Source organism: Rhamphochromis sp. 'chilingali', assembly GCF_963969265.1.
Source record: "Rhamphochromis sp. 'chilingali' genome assembly, chromosome: 2".
In the NCBI taxonomy this organism is placed as follows: domain Eukaryota; kingdom Metazoa; phylum Chordata; class Actinopteri; order Cichliformes; family Cichlidae; genus Rhamphochromis; species Rhamphochromis sp. 'chilingali'.
Genome location: NC_137930.1, coordinates 19,622,870 through 19,648,452, shown reverse-complemented (window position 1 = coordinate 19,648,452; position 25,583 = coordinate 19,622,870). Strand labels below are relative to the sequence as shown.

General features: G+C 40.5%; 1 protein-coding gene across 3 annotated transcripts in view; it reads left to right on the top strand.

Moving 5' to 3' along the window:
- ptpn13 (protein tyrosine phosphatase non-receptor type 13) overlaps window positions 1–24,406 on the top strand; it is a 52,293-nt gene extending 27,887 nt beyond the window's left edge. The window contains exons 8-49 of one of the 3 annotated variants that reach the window (XM_080874128.1): window positions 425–517; window positions 2,145–2,244; window positions 2,787–2,976; window positions 4,735–4,809; window positions 4,908–5,079; window positions 5,446–5,596; window positions 5,712–5,850; window positions 6,002–6,154; window positions 6,578–6,760; window positions 6,913–7,075; window positions 7,303–7,726; window positions 8,267–8,373; window positions 8,475–8,528; window positions 8,977–9,066; window positions 9,397–9,504; window positions 9,665–9,796; window positions 9,891–10,345; window positions 10,752–10,868; window positions 11,729–11,822; window positions 11,926–12,011; window positions 12,119–12,293; window positions 14,226–14,440; window positions 14,542–14,640; window positions 14,724–15,094; window positions 15,193–15,352; window positions 15,462–15,617; window positions 17,062–17,233; window positions 17,384–17,594; window positions 17,754–17,839; window positions 18,051–18,112; window positions 18,344–18,499; window positions 18,766–18,931; window positions 19,028–19,084; window positions 19,180–19,283; window positions 19,398–19,453; window positions 19,547–19,644; window positions 19,735–19,883; window positions 19,971–20,061; window positions 21,646–21,983; window positions 22,378–22,593; window positions 22,677–22,739; window positions 22,843–24,406. In XM_080874128.1, coding sequence (XP_080730254.1) covers window positions 425–517; window positions 2,145–2,244; window positions 2,787–2,976; window positions 4,735–4,809; window positions 4,908–5,079; window positions 5,446–5,596; window positions 5,712–5,850; window positions 6,002–6,154; window positions 6,578–6,760; window positions 6,913–7,075; window positions 7,303–7,726; window positions 8,267–8,373; window positions 8,475–8,528; window positions 8,977–9,066; window positions 9,397–9,504; window positions 9,665–9,796; window positions 9,891–10,345; window positions 10,752–10,868; window positions 11,729–11,822; window positions 11,926–12,011; window positions 12,119–12,293; window positions 14,226–14,440; window positions 14,542–14,640; window positions 14,724–15,094; window positions 15,193–15,352; window positions 15,462–15,617; window positions 17,062–17,233; window positions 17,384–17,594; window positions 17,754–17,839; window positions 18,051–18,112; window positions 18,344–18,499; window positions 18,766–18,931; window positions 19,028–19,084; window positions 19,180–19,283; window positions 19,398–19,453; window positions 19,547–19,644; window positions 19,735–19,883; window positions 19,971–20,061; window positions 21,646–21,983; window positions 22,378–22,593; window positions 22,677–22,739; window positions 22,843–22,920 — 6,365 coding nt within the window. In that variant the 3' untranslated portion in view covers window positions 22,921–24,406. Of the gene's footprint in view, window positions 1–424; window positions 518–2,144; window positions 2,245–2,786; window positions 2,977–4,734; window positions 4,810–4,907; window positions 5,080–5,445; window positions 5,597–5,711; window positions 5,851–6,001; window positions 6,155–6,577; window positions 6,761–6,912; window positions 7,076–7,302; window positions 7,727–8,266; window positions 8,374–8,474; window positions 8,529–8,976; window positions 9,067–9,396; window positions 9,505–9,664; window positions 9,797–9,890; window positions 10,346–10,751; window positions 10,884–11,728; window positions 11,823–11,925; window positions 12,012–12,118; window positions 12,294–14,225; window positions 14,441–14,541; window positions 14,641–14,723; window positions 15,095–15,192; window positions 15,353–15,461; window positions 15,618–17,061; window positions 17,234–17,383; window positions 17,595–17,753; window positions 17,840–18,050; window positions 18,113–18,343; window positions 18,500–18,765; window positions 18,932–19,027; window positions 19,085–19,179; window positions 19,284–19,397; window positions 19,454–19,546; window positions 19,645–19,734; window positions 19,884–19,970; window positions 20,062–21,645; window positions 21,984–22,377; window positions 22,594–22,676; window positions 22,740–22,842 lie in introns of all 3 variants that reach the window. The other 2 variants (XM_080874127.1, XM_080874129.1) reach the window with 2 other exon arrangements.
- Window positions 24,407–25,583: the final 1,177 nt, after the last annotated feature.

Here is a 25,583-nt window from a genome sequence, read left to right as displayed (position 1 = left end):
AAAAAAAAAAAGCATTCTAACCTGACTGGAGGCATGCCTGCATACACTTGCTAAATCTGCTTTTCCTTGTAGGTACATATGCCTTTCATTAGGAGTGTTTACCCACAGCATGACTAAATCCTGCTTTGTGTGTATTATTTTACAGGCTTAGTGTCACCGTTTGGTTTCAGTAGATTGTGGAGTAAATGAAAACATGCGCCCATCAATTCATATGTTGTCCTAGCCCCATAAAGTCTCATACAACTTATTGTAAACCTCTGTTTTATGTAACATTGACAAATACACGGCTTCACCTTAACACCTTAATTTGTATTAAGTGCATGAAGTTATCCCTTTTGTTGTTATTGATGTTATTATTGTTATTACTATACTACTGTGTGGTTTGTATAATACATAATTTTCAAATGAATTTCTCTGTTGCCAGATCCAGTCCACACCCACCACAGGTACCACAGTGATTACAGTTCATCCAGTGAAAGCCCCTCACTCGCCTCCTCTGATCCAGATTACAGGCAAGGTAAAAGACGCCACTGACAAATCCTTTACTGCTATTACACTTTTAATGGCGATCCCACCCACACATAGCATACTATGAAATGTAACTAACAGGTGATAGGTGCCGCACACATGTAACTCATCTTGGCTATGTGCATGCAAGAGAATAAATCAGTCACTTAATAATAACATGAGAGAGCCATACTGAGCTGTGGCTGTTCTGCTAATACTCAGTTTCCGCAGTGGCTTACGGTGACTTCATAGTGCACTTTTTAGGCTTAAAGCGAAGTGCCGCTGCTTTTGCTTGATTTAGAAGCACAGCAGCAGACCTGGCAGTTTCCCATGTTGAGGTAACTTCCAATCAACTGCTGTTATTTGATTGTCTGATGCCGCTAAACAAATTGCATGTTGCCTTTCACTATGTAAGATTGCATAAGGTAAGAATTCCTTTCCACTGTCAGTGAAAAATTAAATTGTGCAATGCACCTTATTGTTATTGTAGTAGTAGTGTGCATAATGTAAGGGCGATCGTGGCTCAAGAGTTGGGAGTTCGCCTTGTAATCGAAGGTTGCCGGTTCGAGCCCCGGCTTGGACAGTCTCGGTCGTTGTGTCCTTGGGCAAGACACTTCACCCGTTGCCTACTGGTGGTGGTCAGAGGGCCCGGTGGCGCCAGTGTCCAGCAGCCTCGCCTCTGTCAGTGCGCCCCAGGGTGGCTGTGGCTACAATGTAGCTGCCATCACCAGTGTGTGAATGTGTGTGTGAATGGGTGGATGACTGGATATGTAAAGCGCTTTGGGGTCCTTGGGGACTAGTAAAGCGCTATATAAATACAGACCATTTACCATTTCCACACTAGGACTACTCAAGATTAATTCACTTAAAATTGTCAACACAACAGAAGGCTGAGCTAGTCAATGAGGAGTTCAGTTAAGATCAGCCTAAAAGTTAAGACATTAACTGGCTAACTTTTTCCATCCATATCACTAAAAACAAATCCCTGCTGCAAAATTTAGTTAAAGGCCAAAAAGACTTGAAGCCCATTCTAATGTAACCCTGCACCAAAGTTTAACACTGAAAAAGAAACTTGTGGATCTATATTATTCACTAGAATGTAGTGGAATTCTAAAGCATCTCTAACATAGTTTGTGTTACTAAATCCAAACCTGTTTTTAAACATGCATTCAGTAATAACTTATAAGACAGAAAAGCTGTATGTCATTACTTTATTACACCTACCGTTGCTGTAATGCAGCACACTTTATTGCAAGGCAACAGAGATGCCATTTGTTGTGCTGATTTTACTCTTCTATAATTGCACCTTTGACAGGTATATTTGCAGCACCATGTGTGCGTGTCTGTTTTACTATAAAAATGTAAAAACAGCATTTAGCCCTTTGGCTTTTTTGTGCACCTCTATGCTTGGATGCTTTTGCATCTTTTTTGGGGGGGGGGGTTTCTCTTTATGTTTAAAAAAAAAAAAAAAAAAAAAAAAAAAAAAATGCCACTAGCCTACTGGTGACTGCAGAGGAAAATTAGCCTGTATAGCTAATTTTGGCATACTTACATGATGGACCTAAGTATTCATGTTAATTGATGTGTATTTTCCTTTGTTTTTGTTTATTGTACTGACATTCTGCTGTCTTTTCTAGCTAAGAAACCTGGTGAAATTGGCAGGTATGGCTCCCAGCTGGCACTTCTAACCGAACATGACGCGTTGGCGCTGGCAAGCCACAATGCAAACAGACACAGGTAATGCCCAGTCTCCCCCCCCCCCCCCCCCCCCCCCCCCCCCCTTCACGTGCCCCTCACCCATCCCACCCCCACCTCACAAATATCCTGGTGAATGAGGAAGCTATCCTGTTTGGTACTCTAAGCCACAAACATACAGCTGGTGTGGCTTGGCAGGGTCAGCTCCATGCTTCACTAGTGAGGTCATCTAATGTGACATCCACATTCAACATTCTCTGTCTCTCTCTAATCTCTGGCATTATAGATCAGAACTGCCTGCTGTTGTTCAGCCTGCTCAACAATTTGTCCCACAGCAGAGCCCCTTTTTCTTCCCTTTTTCCCCAGAATGCTAAAGCGAAAACATCAGCTGTACACAAAAAGCCATTTTGCTGCTAGCTTTAAACTTGTCCATTACATAAAAAATGAAACAAAGTGTCCAAATAGAAGACGTATCTTCACATAAACCCCACCACACACTCACACAGAGAGAATAGCTTCCTTTTTGCTTATAGACAGCATCAGACTCTTCTGACACCCATCCTCTTCTCTTCTTTTCCCTGCAGGCACAATGAGGGGGGAGCTGACACTCTGGTTGGAGCAGAGTTGCTGCTGCAGAGGCAAGAGGAGGAAGTGCAGCGGCTTCAGGCCCACATGGCCCACAGGCTGTCCAGGGCCAACCTCTACCCCACAGACGACCCCTTGGCCCTTCAAGAGTCTCTCTATACCTCTTCTGTACCTCCACGCAAACTCAAGGTTTGCACATGTAGCAGTATTACTGATGTTCTGTTAATTATGATCTTTCTTGCAGTTTTGGACTTTTTTTTTTCTTTACAAAAGACATTCGTATTTAAATATAGAAAGGCTCTTTAATCACTATGGAGCACACTAACTCTAGAACGGCATCCAAGTTCTGAGCATTTGTGGCCTTGAAGCGTGTTTGCATTGCAATATTTGATGATGGATGTATAATTTAGACTCACATGAGCTCATTGGCAGCAAACTTGTTGATGCTCTAAAGATGAACTGCTGACTGGAGTACATAATTCATTTCAGCCTCCTTATAGTAATTAAAAGTATGTAGGATTGTGGGACGTGTGGATTTTTTCCCCTCCCTTTTTTCCCTTGTGGGATGGTCTAATTTGGCAGTATTTACCAAATACCAAATAATAGTTACCATGCTTATCAACACAGTTGGTAAGCATGGTAACAATTGTGTTGCTGTTCCCAGTATACCATAAATACTATAGAATATTATATTGCCAATAAATTAAGCACCCTTGCTAGGACTAGACTTTTTAGTGTGTTTGTGGTTGATTATAATTGGCGGAATTTAGGAAATAAAGGTTTCCAGTTGGAAAAACCTACAGCATGTGAGTTAAGGAAGAGGAGTCCTGCTCTTCTGACTCATGTGAGATTACATTATAGCAAAAACACAAAACAAAAAAATCAACAAGGAAATGTGTACAACACTATAAAGCATCGCAATTGGTCACTTTATGAGTTATACCTTTTTTTAGAACCTGGTTGTACCCATTCTGCTTTCAGAGTATCTTAATTCTTTGTGTCACAGATTCAACAAGGTGCTGGAAACATTATTCAGAGATTTTGGTGGATATTAACATGATGGCATCAGAGAGTTGCTTCAGATTGGTCAGCTGCACATCCATGATGCCTATCTGCCATTCCACCACATCCCAAAGGGGCTCCATTAGATTGTGATCTGGTCACTGTGCAGGCCATTTGAGTACAGTGAGCTCATTGTCATGTTCAGGAAACCAGTTTGAGATGATCTGAGCTTTGTGGCATGCTATCCTGCTGGAAGTAACCATCACAAAATGGGCATACTGTGGTCATAAAGGGATAAACGTAATTAGCAGCAATACTGAAGGTGGTTATGTTGTTTGGTACTAAGAGGCCCAAGGTTTTCCAGAAAAAATATCTCCCACATTATTACAACATTACCAGTTGCCTTGATACAAGGTGGGATGGATGCATGATGGATGGATCCTTTCATGTTGTTAAGGCCAAATTCTGACCCTTCCATCTGAGTCTGAGTCAGAAGAAATCAAGAATCACTGAACCAGGGAATGTTTTCCAATCTTCTGTTGTGCAATTTTTATAGTGAGCCTGTGTGAATTTTGGCCTTCGTTTCCTGTTCTGAAATATTCAGTCCAGCACATCTGGCACCAACAACCGTGCCACATTCAGAGTGACATGAATCCCCCTTTCTTTCCCCATTCTGATTTTCAGCTTGAACTTAAGCAGGTCGTTTACACCATGTCTCCATGCCTAAATGCACTGGGTTGTTGCCAAATTACTGGCTGATTAGATATTTGCATTAACAAGCAACTGAGTAGGTATACCTAATAAAGTGGCAGCTTAGTGTGAAGTATTTGTGTTATGCATATTTTATATCATGGGTGAGAGGGCAGTTGTAATTTTCAAAAGACCCTTTAGTGTGCTGGTAAAATAAAACTTAAGTCTAACAGTGACTTTTTTATTATGTGGTAGAACTTTCACGGACCCGAGTTTGTGAAGATGGCCAGCGAGCCCTGCGTGCCCTTATCTGTTCCCTCGTCAATAATGGTGAGAATGTAAAGTTATGCCATCTTGAAGCCAAAGAATTCATATTTTTATATCTGTTTGTAAACCATTACTCCATGCTTTGTATTCTTTAACTCAAGAAACGTGGGAAGGTGGAAGAAGTGCAGAGGAAGGTGGGTGTGGTACTGCTCAATGGCCAAAAGCTGGAGCTGAGCTGTGACATCAAGGCAGTGTGTAAAGACGTTTTTGACATGGTGGTTGCTCACACTGGACTTGTGGAGCATCATCTCTTCGGCCTCGCATACCTCAAAGGTATTGTGTGTTTGTGGTTTGAGGTGTGTGTGTGTGTGTGAGAGAATGGATGTGATCTTGTGTTATTTTGATAAGTGTTTCACAGTTGTTCTTTGTTTGTTTAGTCTTTAGTAGTTGCCCCCAGAGGTCTTAATTCTCACATAAGAAAAAAGCATTTTAAAAGTTCTTTAAAATTAACTCAAATTGTATTCGAAATAAATGTTTTCATTTTTGAAGTGGAAAGTTTAAAAGTGTATAAATGCACATAAACAAATATTGGTTTGGTTGGTTTTAGTTGTTCATTTTGATCAATTTCCTGTAAAGATGCAAAGCTTAAGACAGCCTAACTTGACTTTCTAACCCTTTCATCCTGAAAATCACACACAGAAAATGAGTTTTTCTTCGTTGATCTTGATGCCAAATTATCCAAAGTGGCCCCAGAGGGATGGAAGGAGGAGTCCAAGAAAAGGAGATCTGACATGCTTTTTAACCTTTTTTTCCGCATCAAATTCTTCCTTGAAGATATCAACTTAATACAGTAAGTGCACACAATTAGCTGGAAAAGCCAAATGTGTGCTGTCGTTACATAAAGAAATAACAGTGTGTTCATGTTGGCATATTAACCGCTTAAAGTGATTTTCTGTGGATTCTAGGCACGCATTGACCAAACATCAGTACTACCTACAGCTAAGGAAGGACATCTTGGAGGAAAGAGTGCGCTGCGGCACAGAAGATGCCATGCTGCTGGCTTCTCTGGCATTGCAGGCTGAATTTGGTGACTATCAACCTGAGGTACCCACTCAGCTGTTTATCTGTTTGTTATCAGTCAACTAAAAGTTTCTTTTCTCGTATGACTTTAAAAAAAATGTATTTCATTTGACTCTTGTATATATAAAACAATAAAAGTATCTTAAAAATAATCTCATTAATCCCGATCCTGCAGCTCCATGGGAAGACTTATTTCCGAATGGAGCACTATCTCTCGATGTCTGTCTTGGACAAAGTGGGCCAGACCACCATCAGGGAGGATCTGCCAAAGCTTCACAGCAACTACTACGGAGCAACAGAATCTGAGGCGGAGTTTGAGTTCCTTAAGGTTGGCAATAATAAAGTAGACTGCGTTTAAATTCAGTTTTCATGTCGATATCAAAAATATATTCAGTTATGGCTGAAGTTATTTTTTTCAGTAATAAATTGCAACTCAAGGTTTTTATTTTGTGATGTAAATGATTATTTTATACCAAACAGTTTACTTCGGCAGAAGGACTGACATGCAGTGTATGTTTGACAAAAAATAAGTACCGTAACAAGAGCAAAATGTCTGTTTAAATTTCATTTTGTTGTATTTTTTGTCTCATTGGAGACTACAAAAACGGATGTTTGCTTCCTCATCAACCTTAATTTGAAAAAAAAAAAACCCAAAAAACTAACCCCTGGTTCTCATTTGGAAAGTTCCTGTTTTCTATGTTAATTTGATTATTATTTGAGTATCTTAGTACCATCTCTCTTGTCTTTAAAGATGAGCCAGAAGCTGACAGAATATGGAGTCCACTTCCATCGAGTGCTTCCTGAGAAGAGATCTCAGACAGGGATCATGCTGGGTGTTTACTCCAAGGGGGTGCTCATTTTTGAAGTCCTTAATGGAAATCGTACCCCAGTGCTAAGGTTCCCCTGGAGGGAGACAAAGAAGATTTCCTTTGCGGTATGCGCTTGACTCTTATTATTCGAAATAAACCTGTATTACAGTATACCAGTATTTGTTTTCCACTATAGTGTAATCCAATTGATGGCCATTTTCACTTTGTTTATTATTATTAGCATTTTTTTGTTTCTTTTTTGTCTGTAATCCTCCAGAAAAAGAAGATTTGCCTTCAGAACACATCAGATGGCATTAAGCACCTGTTTCAGACAGACAGCAACAAGACATGTCAGTATTTGCTACAGCTGTGTTCAGATCAGCATAAGTTCCACCTGCAGATGAAGGCTCGCCAAAACAACCAGGAGCAGCAAGACCTAGGTAAGCAAGATATTATTTAGAATGATGTAAATATATAGCCAGCTAAGCGCTGCTTGTTTTTTAATAGAGATGAGGGTTAACTTGATGCATCTGTCACAGGCAACACTAATTGGAATAAATCAACGAATCAGCTCTTTGGAATTACCTGCCTCATGTTAATAAGCACTAATGATTATTATTACTATAGAATGACAGACTTTTATGTCTTTCATGTTCCCGCTCACCAGAAAACAGTTTGCAGTACTCCCTCGACTCTCGGAGTGGAGATGCCGTTGGTATGAGAGCGAGTTCGGGCAGCCTGGCCCCAAGTTTATCGACACGCTCCAACCCAGACCAACTGAAGAGAATCTCATACTCAGAGGCAGCCCTCAATAAGGCACTGTCTGGCTCAGTATTAGTCCAAGATGAGCTTCACTTTCCAGGGTTCAATCCAGCGGCCTCCACGGTCCTTTCCAATCCCCGAGCAATGAGTCGTTCCCACCACAACCTCGGGCAAATGCCAGAGTCTCCGGAGGACAGGCTGGCAGACTTGTATCGTGGTCAGTCGCACAGCGGACTTAGTCAGCCACAAGCCAACCAACTGGCCTCTCACTTCCAGCAACATCAGCGAGCCAGCTCAGACACAGACTCCATCCTACACCAACAGGACAAGTGAGTTGAGAAAAGCAAAACATGTCAAAAGCAAGACCCGGATTATTTCCCATAAGATTGATGAAACGTAATGAAAGGAAATTATGAGCAAATGCTGAATTTAACTTTATAATAAGAAATAAGAAAAATAAATAAGAAAACTGTGTTTCTCATCTTTTTATTCAATGCCTTTTTCCTCCAGTATGGGGTCCTGTACATGTGTTTAGGTTTCACTGTCAGTCTCTTCAGGGCAGACTAAAGTTACTGAGGATCTGTTGCTGAGACTACTCTGCACTACAGAGACATATAAAACTCCAGCCTGTAATTGACCCCCAGGGGTCTGTGTGTGGGTGTACATGCGCCTTAGTGTGTGTTTGTGTCATTGTGCCTTTTTTAGTAAGCAACAAGTCTGTTTTGTGTCAGCTGCTCCCCCTTGTGTCAGCTTCACAGATGACCTGTGATTTTTAGCTTAGAAATTTCAGGGGCCTAATGTTATTAAGAGAGTGTCTTCAGCGTTGTAGAAGACACCTAATTTTTCTCATCTGTGTTTTGCTTTCTCAGATCATTTGGCATACCACCCCTCAGCAGCGCAGCCTGGAGCACCAGCATGTCCAAAAAAGAATCTGACTCCTCTTCCATAGAGGATACCGGCCAAGCATATGTAGTAGGTAAGAATGCTGACCTGTGAAGAGCGGAGCATCAGAGGTGTAGAGGTCATGCCTGAAATACTGAAAGAATGCTCTTATTAATGCGTTGCATTCTTTCACAGGTGTTAGCATGCACAATTCCTCTGGACCACCTTCAACCCCAGCATCTGTGAATGGTACGTAAGGCAATGTGATTCTTGTTCCCACAGATACCAATTATTACTCATTTTTAGCATTCTGTCTCTACAACTCTAGTCTGTTCACCAATATCTCTCTGAGATTTAGCAAACCATGAATATATACAAAAAAATAGTCCAGTCTCTTTTCTCTCAGTGCTCGATGCCTGTGGACCTTGGCTTTGGCCCCGCTCCCACCATTTAATAGCTTAATTCTTGGCACTGAACTCAACTTTCATCCCAGCTTAGCCAAGCTTTTCAGGCTTGTTATTCAATTCTACTAAAGAGGGAGCCCTTCAGCTACACTGTATGTCCTCTTGAACTGATTAGTAGTTACAGTGTAGTGCTTTCAGAGTGGGCTGCGTTTTCTTCCCTGCTTACCAAACTCAAAAAGGACGTAACTGTGTTACAGAAGATGTCATGTATTTAATGTTTTTTCTTTGGACAGATTCCCTAAAGAAAAAGGTTAATGCGTTACCATCTCCAGAGAGAGAGATCACAACTGTAAACTTGAAGAAAGATGTGAAATACGGACTAGGTAAGAGTGAATGAATCTATTCATAAAATTAGTTTTATTTTACACAGTCTCTGCTGTTTTGACAACTGCTTTAAACTGCTTGAAATGCTGGGGGGACCCTGGACATGCTGTATACTTGACAGATTTCTGAGTTAAAAGAAGTGAATAACTCCCCCTTAGGCAACCTGTTGCTTTTCTATTTTAAGGACTTGGATAACCAGTAATTTTGCTGTATGCAAATCTTTCAGCTGAATAAACAAAAATGGTGTTTGCCAGAGGCTGCCTCTACATTTGCATGCAACAGTTTATAGTTTTGGGTTCATACATTTGCGGTGTGTGTTTGTCCTGTAGGGTTTCAAGTTGTAGCAGGAGAGAACTCTGGCCGCGCAGACCTTGGCACCATCATTAGCTCCGTCACTCCCGGTGGTCCCGCTGATATCAATGGCTGCCTCAAACCCGGTATGCTACTTTTTTGTTGCCACTTTCTACCTTCCGTATTCAGATGATGGTGTTCTTGTTGTCTGCTTGTGCTGATGGTTAGCTCTTAAGGTTGTTTCATTCTTGCTGTGAATATGAGTAGTTGTTGTCTGTGTGAGCAACGGTGGTCTTGTTGATTCAGGTGACCGGCTGATCTCTGTAAATGAGAAAAGCCTAGAAGGACTTTCTCACACGACCGTGGTTGATATACTTCAGAATTCTCCTGATGACGTTACTCTCGTCGTATCACAGCCCAAAGAGAGGCTCTACAAAGGTAAAATCAGGGTTACAGGTATAATTTTTGTTTTCATGTGCACCTTGTCAGGATTGATCCTGACTTTTATCCAAAACCTTTTTTGTTCCAACAGAATCTCCTGGAGGATATTCACCCTACCAGCACGGGTCTTCATTTAAGTCCCTTAACTCTGCTCAGAAACAAGAACTGGACTTTGATACCTCCTCAGAAGAGCATGCAGGAACAAGAAGCCCCAGCCCTCTACAGCAAAGTGCTGGCATACAGTCATCTAACTCATCACCAGCTCAACAGGACACTGCCCTCAGTTCTCAAGACTCTAAGACGAGCATTGTGGCTAAAACCAACCAAGCCCCTGGTGGAGTTCAGCAATACCTAGAAAGGAGTGCTGCACCCACTGCCCAACATCCAAATGTAGGTCCTGATCCTACACCACCAGCTCTACCTCCCAAAACTAGAAAATCTAAAGTGCTGGAAGCTCCCAAAGTCTCTGAGCATTCTGACCGTGGAGATTCAGACATGGACGAGGAAACTTATTCAAGTAGTCAAGAGAAACAAAAGGTCAAAAAGGTTTGTTTATTTTTTTAAATGGACTCATTTTAATGGATTCCCTGCTTTTATACATTGCCCTAGGCTCTCAATTAGGAGCTCCGTTAAGTATAATACACAGAATTGTGTCTTCTAGTAGAAATTTTCTTACGTTAATGGAACAGAATATGATTGTTTGTTTTCTATACACAAGCATTACATATAACCTGATGCTTGGCACAACTAACTGCCTGTTCTTTATAACATTTGCCTGTCATTGCATTTACACTGTCAATGAAAGGCTGCATTGCAACTGTATGCTGCATGATATTCCTTGTGTTTTTTCACTGTATTGGCTTGTTTAGTCAGTCTACTCACTCACCTTGATTTCTTTCTGCATGTTCAGGCTTGTGATAATTCACTGTAATGCCCTATTCTCTGTTTGCAGGAAAACATCATGGAAAATTTAAATGGTAATGCCTCAGGGGTCAATAGTCTCCATCCAGGAGAACTATATGACATTGAGCTGTCCAAAAAAGACAGCAGCCTGGGCTTAAGTGTCACGGTACTGTTCGGCAAGGTTTTCACCCTTTTCTTTGTTTTGCACCTTTTTTCCCCCCCCCCCCCCGACTCATCCAGTTCACATGTTGTTTGGTTTGGTTTCATTTCTTATTGCCGTGTGTTGGACGTTCTTGTGGTAATACTAACCCTCATGCATGTCAACTTTATTTTTTTAATCAAGAAGGATTTGAAAGAAAGAAATGTCACAGTATCTCTTACAGTAGGGACTTTAAATGATGTGAGTAATCACTGCTCTAATTAGTCTCTCTGGAATTTTGAATATGATTGACTTGGGTTAATTAAACCACTAAACCATTTTAACAAATCACTTTATTATGTCTTCAGACTGCTGTCACACATGAACTTGTGTTGTTGGTCTTTTTAAATTTTTAGAAGATTTAAAAATAATAAGAGCTTTGTTTAATACCTAAGCAAACTCCAGAATCACAAAATCCACCTAAAAGGTCATTTGAACAAGAGGAAAAGGAGCTTGTGTCATATGGTCATGATTCATAGTGTCTAAAACCAAGTTTTAACTTGGTCTTTGACAAAACTTGCTAAACTTCAAAATCATCATCTACTCCACCTGTGACAGTTCTTATGCACCAAAGTATAAGCTTCATTCAACCCCCGATCCAAAAAAACTGAAATATAAACTTCTGGTCTTGAATTTTCTGTTAAAATTACTTTAAAATACTTCTCTTGTACAGTTTGATATTCTCTTCACAGTTCTGAAGCCACAATAAAGATAAAGCAGTTATCATATAAAACACATCCAACCCTGCCATCAACCCCCACAGACAAATAAAGAATTATGCATTTTCTCTTTGGCTCATTTCACTAAGAGTTCTGTCATTATCTTAGGGAGGAGCTGGCACTGCTGTCCGACATGGAGGCATCTATGTGAAAGGTCTTATACCAAAAGGTGCTGCAGAGCTTGATGGAAGGATACAGAAAGGTAGACACTAGTGTAACAAATATGTAGCACAAAGGAAAAAATGAAATTGGATGAAATTTAGACTCTTTCGTCTTTGGGCAATACCTGTCTGTCTGCGGCTTAGGTGATCGTGTGGTGGCTGTCAATGGAAAGAGCCTGGAGGGGGCCACTCATCAGCAAGCGGTAGAGGCTCTCAGAGACACCGGACAGGTGAGGGGATGACAGTTCCCATGAGCCACCATGTGAGCAGTATCTTTAAATTATGTTGCTGCCTAGCTGGCATCTTAACACTTAGTTTTACTTCCTGCGTGGCTCAGACAGTGCACTTGTTGCTGGAGAGGGGTCACGTACCTGCAAACAGCATCCACGCTCCCCTCACACCTAAGAACACTCCACCATCTGCCAGCACTGGCTACGACAGAAGTCCGACCAAGAACAAGGAGCAGACACTCGAAGCCAAAGAAAAACCAGAGTACAGCTTCATCACACAAGGTAAAGGATGTGGTGTGGTTTATTTTGGGATTGGAGATCCATTTTAACGCACCCTGTAATGCTTTTTCCTGTTTTCTGTGGTCTAATTTCAGTGGTCTAATTATCATTGAAAATGCACAGCAAAGTGCAGGTTGAGGGATTATCCTTTGACCTCTTTCGTAGCACTGCAACAAAGCTAGGTTCAGACATTTAATATTCATTAGGTGCCTTTTTTTTTTCCTGTGCAATTCAGTGAATTTCACGTGTTAAATGCATAAAGACTTTTACCCAGGCTCTCAGGGCACACCATGCTATTATTTTAATTTTAAGGTTTTTTTGTTTTTTTTTAAAATAGCCACTTATCTTTTCAACAGGCAGTTGCAGAGAGACAGATAACCACTTACTATGGCACCAAAAAGGGACTTTAGAATAACCTGACAGGCAGGTCTTTTGGCAGGTTCATACCTTCTTGCTCCAAGGCAACACATGCCCCACTCCGCTGCCCAGCTCTTTGATGTATTAACTTACCTGCATAACTAATCTAACTGCACCATCAAGTAAGTTAGGTTAGTTGGTTAATGTTCCACCCTCTCCTAGTTTAGTCATTGTAAAACGACTGTAGTTTCTATAATGCGGTTTTTCTGTTGTTGTTTTTTACCCTCACCTAGCACACGAATTACTTTTATACTGCAACCTGCAGCCACTTTTTAAAGCCCAGATAGATGCTTAAGAGGCGTTTTACAGTATTTTGTCCAAGGATGCTTCCACATACGGACGCAGTAGATCAAGCCACTGATCTTAGGAATAGTAGACAACCTCCTCTAACTCTTTTGCAACCATAAGCAATACGAGTTTGCTTTTCTGCAGGTGAGAATGTAAGGGTCCATCCAGCAGATGTAATGGAAATGAATAGTAATTCCTGTACTACTGGAGACTGTTTGCAAATGATTTAAAAAGAAAAAAAAGAGTAGTTTCAGACTTCTAAAGTAAATTTCTACATTATTGAACATATGTGATTTGACATTTACTTTATAGTTACTCTGAATAACAAATTATATTGTCTTCTTTTGCCAACAGCCATCTTGAGTTTTAAAAAGGCTAACAGACTTTTTAAGATATATGCACCATTTCTTTTTGATACTTGTGTCCACCTGTAAACAATCAAATTTGGTCATACAATGTATTTTTTTTTTTCGCAGTGTTACACCAAGACTTACATCAAGATCAAATGAGCATGTGTGTACAACCCATCGTTTGCACACTGCTGTTGTATTAGAGCTGAGTAGATGGGCAGAAGCTACATAAATTGCTCTTCTGCAACAAGAGCTGGACTATCCTTTAGTTTTGTGCTCTCCCTAACTGGTTATAAATACAAGTTGGGAATGCACTTTTTGTTTTGTGTATCAGGCGTGTCCTGAAGTTGTATGTTTTTAGTCAGGTTCCTAATATACAATATACTAAATGTTTTACCAAATCAGACTATAAAATCCAGTTTTGAGCCCCCCACACCCCCAAAAGAACATCCTTTCCTTATATTTATTTGCATGTAATTTTAAGAGGTTGGGTACACCGTCTACAGGTTGTTAGTGTATTATATGGCTGTTATTATAATAAGCTATAATTCATTCTGGTTTTATATTTTATCTTATTCTGTGTGACCATTCATCTCCTCACGTCAGATTCTCCAAAAGCCTAGAAACTTTTAAAACTGCTCTTAAAACTCACCTCTTTTCATTGGCTTTTAGAAAGGTTTAATTTATTTGTTTATTTATTTTTTATTTGATCAGCGAGGTGTTTTACGAAATTGTGTTCTATTGTATTTTTATCTGTATTTACTGTACAGCACTTTGGTCAGCCTTGGTTGTTTTTAAATGTGCTCTATAAATAAACTTGACTTGACTTGACTTGACCATCTATGGCAATAACTGCAAATTCATGTGTTCTGTTTCACAGATAATATGTTTGAGGTGTGCCTGCTGAAAAACACATCAGGGCTGGGTTTCAGTTTTAGCCGAGAGGAGAACATCCCCAACGAACCCCCTGGCTCCAGCATGGTGAGGGTTAAAAAACTGTTTCCTGGCCAGCCAGCCGCAGAAAGCGGTCGTATCAAAGTTGGTGATGTCATCTTGCGTGTCAATCAAACCCCACTCAAAGGACTCTCGCAACATGTATGTAATACACTTTGTCTCAGTTCCCATTCAAGAATCACATCAAAGTTATTTGATGTCATAATGTGTTTGAAATTGTGGTTCCTTTACATTTTGTGTAGGAGGTGATATCCGCTCTGAGAGGAACTGGTCAAGAGGTGACTTTGCTTCTCTGTAGACCTGAGCATGGCATTCTTCCTGAGATGGACACTGCAGCTTTGGTGAGTCACTTAATATTTTCCTCATCACTGAGAGTCTTTCAAGCATTAGTTGAAAACTTAAATTGAACCAAATTTCTTCCTAGACACCTAAGCCATCGCCTAGAAAGACACCAGGGACATTTGGAGAGCCCAGCTTGAACTTAGAAAGGCTCACGTCTGCTCCAGGGAGTAAGAAACAGGGCCCTGTGGAAGACGCCCTGGAGAGGCTGCTACACAGAACCCCTGGCCGACGCAACAGCTACAGCGACAGCACCGATGGGGATGAGGAGGTGGAAGAAGCTTTCAGCGCAGGCTCTGTGGAGAACAGCAGGCAGAACTGGGAGCGGAGTGTTTACCAGACCTCCGGTAGCAACCCGGGACTGGGACGCTACGACAGCAGTGGTCATCTGGATGACATGCACTCAGCTTTTTATTCCTCAAATCTATCAATGACAAGATCAGACCTCAGCAACCGGTAATTCATCTAATGTTAAATACTCGATTAGCATTATCAGTTATAAATGTGATTATTAGTGTTTTTGCTAAATTTTGGCTTTGTGGATGTTTGGTCAGGGGACTTTCATCCCCAGTGGGAACTGATCTGGAGTCATCCACTTTTCCGAAGGTGTCCTCCCTGTCTTCCCCAAGCCCAGATCCCCTGCCTCCTCCACTACCTCTGCCCTTGAACCTCACTGCACCTGGCAATGGACAGGATGGAGATGAATTCGTCCCAGTAAGAACTGAGGAAGGGAATCATAATCTAATCATTTTAGGGTTTCCACTAAAATGTGGATCAAGATGTTATTCCTGTTACTGAGGTTATGTGTTTTTGTTGTTGCTAGGAAGTAGAGCTACAGGTCTCTTTGGTGAAGTCAGAAAAGGGCAGCCTTGGCTTCACCCTCACTGAAGGCAATGATCATGGATGTTACATCCATGACATCATCCAGGATCCAGCCAAAGGAGATGGAAGGCTCAGGCCCGGGGACCGAATGATCACGGTATAAATTCCCATTATTCACTATGTGCCAAGGTGTGAAAAGCGTGTGGATTATCATTATCAGCAGAGGTTTCAGGTGAAATCATTGTGAGACCTTGCCTCACCCTATTGTGTGACGTATTGAGATCAGCTGACGCAAGATGTAAGAGGGCGTTAACACACCTGGGAAGGGATTTCAAAACTGGATTATAGATGGCAGACAGCTGGTGTCGCAGGCCACCCCCTCTGTTCAAGGATGGTCATTCACATGGACATAGTTTGCAAGAGGAGTGAAAAAAGCCATCTATCTGCCTTTTCTGTCTAAAATGTGTACATTAGCATCATTGAAAGATTGACCTTTTTTCTTTTAGATGCAGAGTCTTGTCCTGTTGAGGTGGCTCTTCTGTCTTGTGCCATGTGTTTATGAGGTGGCTGTTTGGTTTTCCTGTTGTTTAGTATGTGTTTGGGAGTTTTGTCCTTGGCATGAGCCAGTTTTTGTCTGAGTGTGTGGCTGGGTTTTCGTGCTCGAAGATAATTTTCCTGAGCTTCTCTGACAAACCTGCTACATAAGGGATTGTCCGTTTGTCCTTCTGTTTCTCCCTAGTTGGTGACCTTCTTTACTGTGCATCTTTGCTGATTTGATGAAAGCCCAGTTGGGATAACCGCATGTTTTAAGAGTTTTCTCTACATGTGTGCGTTCCTTTCTTTTCCATCTGGCTTAGAAGGAATGTATTCTGCCCGGTGTTGCAGAGTCCTGTTTACTCCAAGTTTGTGTTCCAGAGGGTTGTGGGAGTCAAAAAGCAGGTACTTGTCTCTGTGTGGGGGCTAAACTTTAATGTTGAGGTTTCCATTCTCCTCAATGTGCACAGCATGGCCCAGAAATGGCAAACTGTTATCCTTTGTCTCCCCTGGTGACTTTGTTTCCACTGAGTTGATGTGAACAGCCTGCACCATGTATCAGTACCAGTGGCTAGGTGCTGTCCCTTTGAAAGAGCCAAGAACTTTACTTTCTACTAGCTCCATGTAAAGATTGGCTACATTGGAAGACACTGGGTAGGCCATGGCACATCCATGTTTTTGTCTGCAGAAACCCTTGTTGTATTTAAACGTATTTAAATTATGTGGTGCTAAGGCAGAGGTCTAATAGTGTGCAAATCTGATCGGGGTAAAACTAGTTCTGTTTTCTAAGAAGCTGTCTTGCTGTAGTTGATTTTCTGACAGTCTCCACTGCCTCAGTTGTAGGTATGCAACTAAAGAGTGAAACTACATCAATGGACACTATGGAAACTTAAAGAAGTCCAGTTGCTTTTCTTTCCAAGCTCCTTCGATTATTATGACCTGGATGACTGAGAACCTACACAGACATATAGAGGCGGTTATCAAGTACAAACTGGAAACAGTCTGGCTCTCTGTTCCTTTGTGTTTCCCAAACCATTATACATTGAATGAATGTTTTTTGTCTACAGGTGAATAACACTGATGTGAGCGATATGGGCCACACCGAGGTGGTCAATCTTGTGCGTGCTGCCCCTCGGGTGGTTGACTTGGTGGTAGGAAGGGTCTTGGAGGTTCCTAAACCCACCATAGAAGCTCATCTGCTGCCTGACATTTACTTCAAGATGAACCAAGAACCACTGGGTAAGAAACGACCTTGATTAAGAAAAGAAAATATCACTGGTGTGTCTCACATTAAGCCACTAATGTCTTGAAAATCTTCCCAAAGGTTGCATCAGAAATTAGTTCTTAAGAATCAAATCTTAATATTTTTATTCTTTATTCATTCCCCAGGTTTGGTACTGGATGGTGGTAGTGACAGTTTGTACGGGATCTTATATGTGAAAGATATTCTTCCGGGTTCATTAGCCTCTAAAGAAGGAAGCTTAATGCCACTTGACCTAATCCACTACATCAATGGGGCCCCTACCCAGGACCTGACTCTCAGTGAGAGCACTAGGCTATTGGAGCACTCCCCCAGTGAACTCACGCTAAAAGCCACAAGGTAGTCTACACTAAAAAAGAATAACATCTATCCTTTGTGAATTTTTTTTTTGGTGCTTGTTTTTATGTTTTTTGTCTTAATAGCATTGCACATTACAGAAAATACAAGATCTTAACAATAATCTCGGTAACTTTTATTTTCTTTTATTTACTCTAACAGGGATGGAAAGCCAGTTTGTCCTATGCAGAAAAGGCTTTCTTTTCTCAACAACAATGTTAGCACGACGGTTTCATCCACCATGAATGGTATGCTTTATAATCTAAAGAAATGTGACTTACAGGTGCTCTGATAAATCGATCTAAATAAGAATAGATTTACTCATATCAAGTTTCTTACTTGCCAAATATTTAAAGATGGTGTGAAAACTTTATTTTAAAAAGGGGATGATAATAAAAACTCGATAAACCAAAGTAATAATGGGATAAGCGTAACTGCAACTTTTGTTTTCTGTTTAAGGGTTCCTTAAAGGGGAAGAATTAAGAGATACAGAAGGTCTCGCAGCACTTTGTCCTTTAGAGGTGAGTTTTTTTTGTTTGTTTTTTTAATTATGTTGGTGCCTGGGGGTGAAAACATGTTCTTGTGTTGGTTATGTTTTGCCAAGCAAACAGCTATGAAATATGTCGGTGGAGTTCATCAGGTGTTATTGTTAATGGAACGCAGACAGTTACCCAACCAACAAAAAAAGTAACTTGCTGAAGTGTTGAATGACAAATCAAAGGTGACTCCACATTTGTTTGCTGAAAACGCAGGAAGAGATCATAAAGGTAGATCTGGAGAAGCCGCCGTCAGGAGGTCTGGGGTTTTCCGTAATTGGAGGGGAGAGAGGGATCTTTGTTAAATCCATCACACCAGGAGGAGTAGCAGAGTCCTCAGGCAAGCTGCAAGTAGGAGACAGGCTGCTTAAAGTGAGTGTTTTTGGACTTGGAATGTGCTTTGTTAAACAAAACACATTACATTGTGATTTACTTGTAGATTTATTTTTTTTGTTGTTGTTTTTAACATGAATCTCTTAAATTCTGTGTTGTAATAACACAGAATTTAAAATAATTTAAAAAAGCATTTTCTTTTTGTGAATATTTTGTAAATAATTGGCTACAAAGTAAAGAAAGTATTTTCTGTGGATTTTCTGAGACTGTATACAGCCCTGACTGACTGGCTCTCTGTCTTGTAGGTGAATGAAGAGCTAATGACAGGTGTGTCCCATACCAAAGCTGTCACCACCATCCGTAAAACTAAAGGCCTGGTGCATCTTATTGTATCCAGACCACCAGACCAGAACCCAAACACATACCTGGCCTCTCTACCCATCAACTCCGACAAGTGCAATGGAAATACTGGTAAAATCATGCACTTGTATTTTTTAAACTTTTGTCTCATGAGTGTATTTTTCTTTCTGAATATTTTCTAAAGCAACCTGCTCGTGTTTATTTCAGGTCTGAGTGGCGACAGTAGCATGAAGACTAAGCTGTGTCCTGTCATACCACCTATAGGTATAGCACACACAGGCTGCAGAATGAACTGGAAAGTTATAAATGTGTAAAAAACAACAACAAAACAACATAAACTACATTCCCATATTTCACAGACTATGATGATGAACTAGGAGAGAGGAGAGAGACCGAGCAGGGCACAGAGCTTTCGGAGGACACGGACGGCGATGGCTCTTCTTTACCAGAAGATTCTCCTGAGGTACAAATCAAACTCGCCATTTGAGAAACCACAGAAACAACCGTCTGCTTTTTCTGATGTTGTTTTGTTTGTGTCATTTGATTTTTGTTTGTTTGTTTGTTTGTTTTACTGCAGAACTCCCGAAAGGTGAGATGGAATGAGGAAAGTGTTGACAATCCACACAATGAAAAGTACGATTTTACTTTTTAGATGTGCACTCATCAGATTTAAGGTTGTACATCATTTATATTAAGACCTCTTGGCTGTTTGTGTTGAACCAACAGCTACCTGCAGATGAGTGCTGGGCAGCCAGACGATGATGAAATCACGTGGGGAAGCGATGAACTGCCAATTGAAAACATGAACTCAAAGTCAAAAGATGGTAGGAGTCAGTGTCTCAGACAATACATGTAAATAATTGTCATAAGTTACTTACAAAACTTTTAATTCCCTCGTTTATGTCTTCACACAGACGGGCCAATCATCACAGAGGACGAGCTGACCTCTTTGCCCCTTGTCAGAGTGGTCCCTGAAGGCCAGTACACGGGACAAAAGCTCAACAGTGTGGTTCGCATGATGAGGGGACTTTTGGAACAGAAAGTGCCTCTACAGGAGTTTGAAGTATGACTCTTTGAATTTCATTGCCAAAGAATAAATCACAATAGTTTTCATTAGATTTTTCTGAATATCCATTTTCCGTTCTGGCAGAATCTTCAGAATCTCCAGCCGCTGGACGACTGTTTGATCGGTCAGACGAAGGAGAACAAGAAGAAGAATCGCTATAAGAATATTGTCCCCTGTAAGAAAAACTAGCAGTTCCCTATGTGATTACTATTAATAACATGGACTATGAACTGTATATGAACGATGGTTGTAGCCACTGTGACATCACCCACTGGTTTGTAGACTACTGTTGTGAAATGTCAGCTTGAGCATTTTAGCGGTTCCTGTCTTGGTCCATGTGTGACAAACGAAGTGTGGATCTGAAAGCAAAGTCCCTGTCAGAGTAATTGGAATCAGATAATGATACTAACCCAACATATAGTATTGAATTTCAAATATATTGTCACATTACAATAGCATATATTGCAATATTGCAACCCTTTCACAAACCTTCTTCAACGTCACCCTTGACTTCACTGTAGAGAAGTGTCGCACACTTGGCTTCCTATTTTTTTTTTTAACATGCAGTTCCCTATTCATTTTTTTTCTCAGTGTTGTGTGGATGCAGATATTTTCACATAAAATAGGTGATTTCTTGACTTCCTCTAAATTGGAACCTAGATTTGTCAAACTAAGTGTGCCCAGTGTTGGTTGGTTTTTCGGTTGAGCTGATTACCTCGCTATTCTCAGCAGGCTTTGGCAGTTTGTGACATGAGCCCTTATACTCGTATTATCTCAAGAGTATTTTACTTTGATCTGGACCTCATTTTAAATATTCCATCCTTTTTTTTGGTTTTGTTTTTTTTAGGAAATTCCAAAATAGGTCCATATTCAGATATAGACAGCACTTTCCTGATTTCTTTCTTTGATACCTCCATTATAGTTTTACCAACTTCGTCCCGCATGCTGAATGCTATTTTGGATTGAAAAAGTAATTGATTTATTATACTAGTACTAAAGAGTTATAATTTTATTGACATTTTATATAATAAGATCCTAATATTTGGTGTCCCTATATCGATACAAGTGGAGGAGTTTAAGTATCTCGGGGTCTTGTTCAGAGCGATGGGAGAAGGAAGCAGAAGATTGACAGACGGATTGCTCTACTCTGAGCCGCTGCTCCTCCACATCGAAAGGAGCCAGTTGAGGTGGTTTGGGCATCTGACAACGATGCCCCCTGGGCGAGATTTTCGGGCATGTCCCACCGGGAGGATGGCCCGGGCAGACCCAGGACACACTAGAGAGATTATATCTCTCGGCTGGTTTAGGAACGTCTTGGTGTTCCCCCAGATAAACTGGAGGAGGTGGCTGGGGAGAGGGAGGTCTGGGCTTCTCTGCTTGGGCTGCTGCCCCTGCGACCCAGCCCCCAGATAAGCGGAAGAAAATATATTATTATGATACTATGCTTTATCAGTTCCCTCTTCCCCACACCTAGACACTCCACACTTTTAAGATGTAGAGACTTGTCATATGCAAAGTAGTCCCATCTTAAAATAAACTTTCTCTATTAAATAAGACTGACAACTGAAACCACAAAGTTGTCCATAAAATGTTTACTGTCCCCTCATGCTCCAACCACAGCACTTGTGTCTCTTCTCATGGTCTGAGGCTACATCCTCTTTTATTACAGTACATCTACTGTACTTTAATGGCTTTTTTTAGTACTTTTTTCTCTGAATTCAAATTTTAATCCTGAAACTTTTCATGACGTCTCTTCTAGTTGACACAACTCGTGTTGTCCTCGGCAAAGACGGAGGCTACATCAACGCCAACTTCATTAATATGTCGGTGAAGGATGAGAACTTCATGTACATTGCCTGTCAAGGACCCTTACCCACTACTCTGGGGGACTTCTGGCAGATGGTGTGGGAGCAGAAGTCCAATGTGATTGCAATGATGACCCAGGAGGTTGAGGGGGGGAAAGTCAAATGTCAGCGGTACTGGCCAGACACGCCGAGGACGGCAGAGATGGTGGATGACAGATTACAGATAACACTTATCAAAGACCAGCACCTGGACAACTTCGTCATCCGTGTCATCGAGGTCAAAGATGTCCAGGTAAATATGTATCATGTATATCGGTGTATAGATCGATTGTGCAGATAATTTAAGACGGGGATGTCAAACTTTACATCGCAGTTTAGTTTGTAGGTTTATTTTAGTTAAACTGTTTTTTCACATCAAGTTTAATTTTTTAGTTTTATTAATATCAGACTATTACTGTGGTGTAATATGAATGCTAATTAGGGGTGATGGGTCTTATGTTTTACAGCTTTCGCTATTGATAAAGTCCAAAATCTACACACTCTTAATTTTCCAAAGCAGACCAGTGGGCCGGATTGGACTCTTTGCTGGACTGTTTCTCACCCTCTGGCCTTATGTTTGACATCCCTAATTTAAGATGTTTCTACTTGAATTGTCCACATTGACATATGAGTTTCCTTCTTTCCAGACTAATGAAAACCAGATTGTTACTCATCTAAACTACACTGGATGGCCCGACCATGGGACACCTTCACAACCTGAGCAGCTGCTCACGTTCATATCCTACATGCGGCACGTTCATCAGTCGGGGCCTATAATCACACACTGCAGTGCAGGCATTGGTCGTTCAGGGACCCTCATCTGCATTGATGTGGTTCTGGGTCTCATCAGTAAAGATGCAGATGTCAGTATTTTTCATCTTATAAATTTAATAATAACTTTTTTCAGTATCACTTCTAATCTCCTTTTTTCTTTTTCTTTTGGTAGTTTGATATTTCAGACGTTGTCAGGAACATGAGGCTTCAGAGACAAGGAATGGTTCAAACAGAGGTGACTTGGTTTTAAGCTTAGTAGCATTTACACATCTTAGTAGCTCCCAAGCTTTCCCTTACATTTCCCTCTCTTTTTTTTTTTTTTTCTTTTCCTTTTTCAGGAGCAGTATATTTTCTGCTATCAAGTGATCCTCTATGTCCTCCGATGCCTTCAAGCAGAAGAAAACATCTCAGGATAGTAGAAACCCTGAATCGCTGTCATGTGGAGGCTGGATGACTCTTTGATGAAAGCAAAATAAAAAATGAGAATTGCCAAATTACACTACAAGTTTTGTTTTTCTTTTGTTTTTTATTGCCTTAATCTATTTGATAGCTCAAGAGTAAATCCTTTAGAAGAAGTATATTTTTTACCTGTCCGCCCTCCCCTCCCCCTCTGGCTGCTATTTCCTTTTAGTGCATCTATAAGAACTGCTGATTGTCATTGTAATTATCACGCACGAGAGTACATTGATGTGGGCGGGGGGGTGTTCAGATTTTTGGATACCCTAAAATAATTATAATATGATCAGCGATTTTCTATTTTATGTGGAACAATATTATGTACTTTGAAGCCTATTTTGATGCTGGAACATGCCTTGACAGAATACTATGTCAGTATTTGCTATGTAAATCTATTATACAGTAAACTGCTCACTTCCTGAGGCAAATGATGAAATTAAAAGTGTACATATTCATCTCCTGAAAAATTAAACTGGATACGTTTTAAATAACATGTAGAGGAATATTTCTTTTTTTGGGGGTAAAAAAATGAAATATTTTACTTTGCCTTTTTTTTTGTCTTTTTTTTTTTTTTTTTTTAAAGTACATAAATCATTTTAGCATACTTTTGAGAATATTTGTCAGCCTAAATGTGTGCATTTTGTTCTGTCTATAAAAAGATGCCATCACATACTAAACATCACCCGTAGCAGCATTAACCTAACGTGACTTTTCCTTATTTGCTTATTAATAAACACCACTGGAGGGAGAGATTACAGCTTGTATAACTGTGGGTTACTAGAACGACTACATCTGCGCTCCACACAGTTCCTGCACAATTACGGAATAATAAGGATCTTGATGTTGAATCTCTATGGAGGCTATTGACTTTTCAAGAGATAATTAAAGCTGTAGTTTGAGATCAGAGAGCAGACCTCTTTAAACTGTGATTCCAAAATCAACCGTATAAGTCAACAGTTCAGTGGTCTTCAACAGAGATTACACATTCGAGCCCTTACATTGTGTTAACTGTCTGATGACTCCATTGCAATGTTTGTCTTACAGGTTCTCATGTAATGTATGCCCATACTCTTTATGTAGTGATTCATCTAAAATGCCCTGATTTAATCTACTTGCCTACATCCAGCTCAAGCAGGAGGTATTGGAGCAGAGATGGCTTGTCTTTTACCAGTTTTTAACCACCGTGTGGTGCCAAAATTCAGTGTTTTATAATTGTAAAACAATTCTGGAAATATTGCTATGTGTTCAAACATATTCATGATTGTTTTAAATGGCTGTTTAGTTACCCAGATATGCAAAATAAAGCTTATATTGCCCAATACATACTGGACAGCATTTTTATGGTTGCCTCAAGGCTGGTTTTTCTTATAGGCATACTGTTAAAATGTTTCATTGGCACATGTAATTCTGTAAAAGAGAGGCTTCCCATTGTGTTGTTGACCCAGGGCAATTATCCAAAAGTGTCCAATAAATATTGTTTATATCTCATTGTTAATGCCGTTACTATTTCAGTCAATATTAAGTGCAGTGGTGTTATTTACCTCTCACAGATCATGGTTCAATGACGATCTAATTCTAAATTAGTCAAAACCTGACTTGATATTTAGCAAACGAGTCACTGACATTCTAGTGGGCCCTGACGCTGTCTTTATTATGTTTAATGGAGAAATTCCAGTTCCCTCATTTGGTATATAATCATCAGATTCAGAATTAATATCATTATGGCCTTCATCTTCAGACACAGCTTCATCCTCTATCACCAAAGTTGAGTTCCAGAGCTTTCGACTTTACTTCTGCTGCTCATTTTGTAAACTCTGACAGACCAGTGTGTCACATCTAGCTGCAGAGTATAATGTTGTTAGAGTCCTCTGGGTGTGAGCACACAACCCTCACCCACCTGGTATTCAAACCTTATGTTTGCAAGGAGCAGCCAGCCAGGAAGATGACCTAGAGTGGCTTGTTTTAGAGTATGAACTGAGGGAACTCCACCAATACCCAGTGTAAGAAAGATAAGGTTACTCAATTGTGAATTATGCAAATCAGAGCCAGCCTGCGCATGAGCACACTAACCAGCTGCTTTGGGAGCGGGATTATAAGCATTACAATAATACTTAGGCGTTAAATTCTTTTACTTTTTTGCCCTTTTGTATATTTCAAGAACAAAACATTTAACTTGTTTTCAACATTTTATTTTCTGTAGTTTCATTGTATGTCGTTGTTGTACACAGGCGTTTACCAGAAGTTGCCCATTTGTCATAACTCACCCCATATACCATCTCAGATGCACTAGAGGTGTTTTTGTTTCTCTGTAGATCTGATGAAATGAATCAAGGACAGGCTTAATTAATGTAGGTAAGCCATTCACACTGGCGATTATATAGCCAAATACTACATGGCAGCACATCATGGGAGTGACTGAAAGAGTGTCTGGTATTGAGAGTACTATCTTGATACCAGACGTGGGGGAATCACATGCGTAACACGAACAGAGGCATATTGGATTTGTACCCTTAAGCCCACCAGTTATCCTGGTCTTAATGAGGAGGAGTTCTCTGTTTTTTTGTTATTTTGTTTTTACAATTACCTTGGTCCTTTATTAGGGTCATTGTTTTTGTAGTCGAAT